The sequence below is a fragment of the Ambystoma mexicanum genome, chromosome 2p, assembly GCF_040938575.1.
Source record: "Ambystoma mexicanum isolate Mex_15411 chromosome 2p, UKY_AmexF1_1, whole genome shotgun sequence".
Taxonomy (NCBI): Eukaryota; Metazoa; Chordata; class Amphibia; order Caudata; family Ambystomatidae; genus Ambystoma; species Ambystoma mexicanum.
In genome coordinates this window covers 13,430,765-13,436,811 of record NC_090923.1, presented here as the reverse complement: position 1 = coordinate 13,436,811, position 6,047 = coordinate 13,430,765, and the positions used below count along the sequence as shown (strand labels likewise).

The following is a 6,047-nucleotide window of genomic DNA, read 5'->3' as shown; positions in this document are numbered from 1 at the left end:
TGTGCTTTCTAACTTCTCTCCCTAGTGACTGTGCTCCTTAACAGTTTCCTTAGTGACTGTGCTCCTGACACTCCTCTTGGTCATGACTGTGCTCCTAACACCTCTCTTTAATGACTGTGCTCCCCAACCCCTCTCCTTAGTGACTGTGCTTTCTAACTCCTCTCCTTAAAGGCTGTGCTCCTTAATGCCTCTCCTTAGTTACTGTGTTCACAACACTCATTCTCGTTAGTGACTGTGCTCTGTAACATGGCTCCTTAGTAGCTGTTCTCCCTAACTCCCATCCTTAGTGACTGTGCTCCCTAACTTGTCTCCTTGGTGACTGTGCTCCCTAACTCCTCTCCTTAGTGACTGTTCTTTCTAGCTCCTCTCCTTAGTTATTCTGCCCCTGACACTCCACCTGATTTTGGACGCTAATGTCCCTCTATCAGCAACCTCATCAGCACTGCGTTCGACCCAATTGCACCTTTGAGACAGCTCAAGCTCTCCACCAAGGAACACGCTACCAACTGGTTCACCATGATATCCTCCACTCCAAGCATCTGTTTCACTCTATTGAATGAACATGGCACACTCCAGAAACCTCTTGGAAAATCATTCTGCCTTCCTCTACTTTGGAACCTGCAACAAACAGAGTAGAAATGACAATAAAGTGTCCTTATTGCTTAGAGTGTGTACTGCCCCATATAAAGAACTCTAAAATGACTCCCTGTTGCTGAGCGACAGTAGTATACTGAGACTTGAAGGAAAGTGCCACTGCTGAAGATCAAATATTTTTCCCAATGTCCATTGGGCTCTATATTTTCACTGTATTTTACTTATTTCCAGGGACGTCGCTGATGATGGCGGACTTGGGAAACTGGAGCATGGTCACGGGATTCATCCTTCTAGGATTCTCTGCCCCTTCAGAGGTGAAGGATGCCCTGTTTGTTGCTTTCCTGCTGGTTTACTTGCTGACGCTCCTGGGGAACCTGCTCATCACTGCACTGATTATAATCAGTACCAATCTACACACCCCAATGTACTTCTTTCTGTTCAATATCTCTTGCCTGGACATTGGCTCAGCTTCTGTCACAGTCCCCAGAATGCTGGCGGGCCTTCTCGTGGAACGCAACTACATCCCATTCAAGGAATGCTTTGCACAGGTCTTTGGTTTTGTTCTTCTGGGTACCACAGAACTTTGTCTCCTAGCGGCCATGTGCTATGATCGCTACGTCGCCATCTGCCTCCCTCTGAATTACAGCATTATAATGAGCAGGAGGTTTTGCATCGTGCTGCTGGCCATTTCCTGGATGGCTGGTTTCCTGTACTCCCTTATTCTAACTCTGCAGCTGGCTCGATTACCGTTCTGTGGTGACAACGAGATTGACAATTTTGTGTGTGAAATCCCAAACCTACTGAAGCTGGCCTGTGCTCACCCTTTGGCCAACCAGATTGTTATCTTTGCATTGGCGGGGAGTGTTGCACTGATCACCTTCCTGGTCATCGTCATGTCCTACGTCCACATTATCAGAGTCATCCTAAAGATCCCATCCACGGAGGGCAGGAGGAAGGTCTTCTCCACCTGCTCTGCACATCTCGTGGTGCTTGCCATGTTTTATGGGACTGGGGCAGCGTCAAATTTCAAACCTTCCAGCATCTCACTAGGACATGAGAAACCAGCTTCACTCTTTTATACTGTCTTTGCACCAATGCTAAACCCAATCATTTATAGTCTTAGGAACGAAGAAGTCAAAAAGGCGGCGAGGAAGGTGATGCATCGCGGGCAACGAGCCCTATAGACCTCAGTAATGATATTTCTTCTGTTTACACCTCAGCAGCTTAATTCTATCTGAGATTTACAATCATCCCTGTCTACAAAGAGCAATACACCAGGTCACATTGTACTCGTCCCTTATCCTGTGTAGATATCCTTAAGTGGCCTGGTTTTCTTCATGCAAGTTTGCATGTGTCTTCCTTCACACTCATCTATCTCCTCCCACTCTTGACTCTTTATCGATGCATACCCTTACATGGCATGGCATATCACAACCTCTATATGTCACAGATACTCATCTGGTGCTCTTTCGTCTTGTGCCAATGTTTAATATACAGTCCTTCTCATGTATGTGGCATTAGATGGTCAGTTGTGTGGTTGTGCAGTCCTGTGTCCCTCGCCAGAGCCACCAGTTTATACAGGGCTCTTTCTTTCCCCAAAGATCCACAGTCACTGGTTCTGTCCATCATCTTCCAACAATTCCTGGAACATTCCCTGACAGGACTCTCAGGTGAATCTGTAGGTCATTGACCTTGAGGTTTGCTGTGGCTCCTCAGAGGTGCCACAAGCATTAACACTTAACCTGACGATGAGCATGAGCTGTGCTTATGGACTGGCAATAAATCCCCTTGTCAGCTTAGGCCTCTCCTTCTTCACAGCTTCTATTATCCTATTGCTTCCAATGCTTCACCCATTTTGGTCAGCACCCTGTCACTGCATCCTTCATCTGCATTTCTGGTGACCTGCCACGACCTCCAGCCGAGCTTCACTGGTTGGCTTCCATCTCTGCTCTGAAGCATTACCTTGTTAACCTATCATTGCTCCTGAGACACACCCTTCAAGAAACTTCTATTAATTTTTGTCTCTAGATAACAACATCTCAACCTCTTTAATGCCTCCCAGTGATGTCATCCGATGACCATCCAATTTGGTCCGCCCTGTGACTGTGGGACTCTGATTTCAAGGGGGTGGAAGGTGCCTTTGGGGTCTACATTACTCTTTAGTCCTATTGTCTCTTCTATCCACTGTACTAAGGGACTCACCTCGATAACTCCTGCGCTGCTCCCTGCACATGCCTTTCCATTCCAAGGCACCATGTTGCTTCCCGTCCTTGTCTTTCACCATGAGTATTCTGGCTCACTCATTTACTGGGTGTGCCTACACCCTACATTTAAGTGTGCACTGGCAAGGTGGAAGGTGCTGTGCCATGCATACACTGGTTACTGTACGACTATATTGTGTCCTGGAAAAATACCGACTTACTGTTCTGAAGGGTTGGTGAAGAATCAGTCAAAACAAACAGCCAGACAGTAACAAAACAACAACAGTACAAGAGTTTGACACAAGTGAGTACCCTCCTGCCTCCACACACTGTTTACTTATACCCAAAGGAACACATGCATTTCAAAGGAGGAACAGTACAAATAACAAATGCAGAGTTGTCAGTACAAATCAGCAGTTTATGAGAGAAACAGAGGAGATGAGAGGTGAGCCTTTAAGAGGGTACAAAAGATGTGAGATGTGGAAGAAGATCAGATGGTAAGAGGAAGATAATTCTAGTGGAATGGAGCGAGAAGAGAAAAGGAGCGAAAGAGTGAAGAAGCTCAGGCAGACTTGGAAACAGCAAGATGACAGGTAGACTGGGAGCAAAGAGCATGAGAGGTGGAATAGAAGGAAACTAGGGAGGCAAGTGAGAAGGGGACAAGACCATGGAGATATTTGAAGACGATGGAAAGAAAATATAACAGATGACACGATTCAAATGGTAAGATAGAACCCTATAGAAGTGAAGAGATGGAGGCAAAGGAAGAGAGACCAAAGAGAAGGCAAACAGATGTATAGATGGAGCAACAGGAGGGTATTTCGGATGAGCAAAACTTGTTCAGCAAGACTGTTATGATAATGACATCTATATTTATGCCTGGACTCCAAACAGTAGTGAATGCCAAATGGTTATAAATCACCAGGGTGGGAGCTGTTACAGACAATCAATGCCACTATGAAAGAATTTAACGCCATAAAGGAAGAGTTGAGGCCCATAAGGGTAATGACCCTCCAGAACAGGTATATCTTTGGCATGATTACAGCAATGGAAGGAGGTATTTGAGCCAAGGTCGGGCCTTCTTGCTGTACTTTTCTTACATCCCATGGCAGTGAGAACTGGACTCTGACTGATGCTATAACTATGTTGACAGAACTGCACACGAAAATGGAGAAGGAGACATAGGGCCTCATCACAAGTTTGGCGGTAGCCCTTAAATGCGGCGGTAGTGCTATTACTGCCTCATTTAAGGGTCCGCCAAATTACGGCTATGGCTGATTTCCACCCAGCTCTGTGCTGGGGGGAAATCTGCTGAGAATTTGCTGATTTCTGGCGCGTTTACTGCCGGTGGGAAAACCACCGGTGGTAAAAGCGTGAAATTTCACCATTGAGCCCAATGGGGAATGGGGAATTCCCAAATGGGCTCAATGGGGAATGGGCAACACCTGTTCCGCCAAACCGGTGATCCGGCGCTAATAGCGCCGGTGAATTTGGCGGTAGGGCTAATAATGCCGGCGCTTTTAGCGCCGGCATTACCCCCCAACTCATGATGAGGCCCATAGGCTATTGGAGATGACAATTGGTTATCATTTCTATTTGCATGGATTGCCAACTGGATGGCAAATTTGTTCAAGTTCCTTGGAGCAATATTGGTGATGATAATCTTCAGATTCTGTGTTATAAGGATAATAATTGGACAATTCCAGGAAACAGCAAAAAAGCAGCGGAAATGAAGATCATAATCAATGCGAAGAATGAAACAGAAGACAACGCACAGACTGAGGGTCCGATTCATAACTTGGCACAGTGAACGTGCTAAAGAGCACGATTCACTGCACCAAATGAGGTCGCCCAGGCTCCACCAGTATTCTCAGGTGGGCCTGGGAGTCCTCGTAGTGCACTACAGTGCACCTTCAGGATTGCACCTGTTTTAGTTATAACGGGCGCAATCCTCAAATTGCGGCAGAATTTTTGTATAACAGCATATTTTTTATTTTACAAAAATGCTGTACACAGGTGTATGTGAACACTTTCCTATACACCAAAGAAAGCAGCTTCAATGTTGAAGCTGCTTACTTTGGTGTATAGGAAAGTGTTCATGTAAACCAGTGTAAATGAAAGTAATCATCCATTTACACCAAAGTAAGCAGCTTCAACATTGCAGACTACAATGTTGAAGCTGCTCGCTTTGGTATAAGTGAAAGTGTTCATATACATCAAAGAAGGCTTCTTGTGGCACGAACCTCTCACGTCAAGGTACAAGAAAGAACACAGGAGATGCAAGTCTTAATTCATTAAAACATTTAAAAGCTTGCAGAACGAGTCAAATCGTGGTCTCTTGTCACGTGAATCAAGGCTGGAAATATGGTTTGAACTTGGAGTTCCAGGAACGATAGCGAGTGACCTCACTCCCGTTGTATTCCTAGGACAAGAATACTCTGCAAGGCCAAGTACAAATAGAATTTCATGGCAGAAGGCATGGGTGATCAGAGATGATGGGCTAATTGGGTGGTAGGGCATCTTCATGTCCTATCGACATGCACCTGTGTCTTGGCTTACGAGCCACTATATTGAACCGAATGTTCCAGACATGGCACAAACGTGCCAAACCAATTGTATTAGTCTATATAAGAAAGGACCATATAGCTTGAGAAACCAATGAAACACTGTGTAACTGATTTTCCTTAAATAACATGTATCAAGAGGTAGTCATAAGTTGGCAGCCTGATATCTGATAGCCAATAACAAACCTAGATCCTATATGATTGTATATCTGATGTGTCTCTTAACCAATACCAACCCTTGATAGGTTTTTCACTATTGCCATGTAGCATGACGTCTTTCTGATGCATAAAGAAGTATGTCATTATATTTCATGTGAAAATCACTTGGGAGAATGGGCTTTGTAAACTCCCTGTTTTAGATAATTGCTATTAAACAGCAATTTGCCATCTTCTTGAGTTTTTCTGGTTATTTAGATTCAGAATTACGCTGTGTAATCCCATCCAGTAACAGATGCACGTTTCCAAGGACCATATGCTCACTGTGCTGCCCAATAGCTCTCCTTAGTGACTGCACTTACCAAAACCCCTCCTTACTGACAGGGATCCCTAACACCTCTCCTTAATGACTGTGCTCCTTAACCCCTCTCCTTAGTGACTGTGCTGTCTAACTCCTCTCCTTAGTGACTGTATGCCTTAACACCTCTGCTTTATGACTGGACTCCCTAACTCCTCTCCTTAGTGACTGCAC

General features: G+C 45.0%; 1 protein-coding gene across 1 annotated transcript; it reads left to right on the top strand.

The window, feature by feature from the left end:
• The first annotated feature begins 1,193 nt into the window (after positions 1-1,193).
• LOC138567669 (olfactory receptor 1G1-like) lies at positions 1,194-1,778 on the top strand. The gene has a single exon (XM_069646139.1). It carries the CDS (start codon positions 1,194-1,196, stop codon positions 1,776-1,778), a length of 585 nt encoding a protein of 194 aa, XP_069502240.1.
• Positions 1,779-6,047: the final 4,269 nt, after the last annotated feature.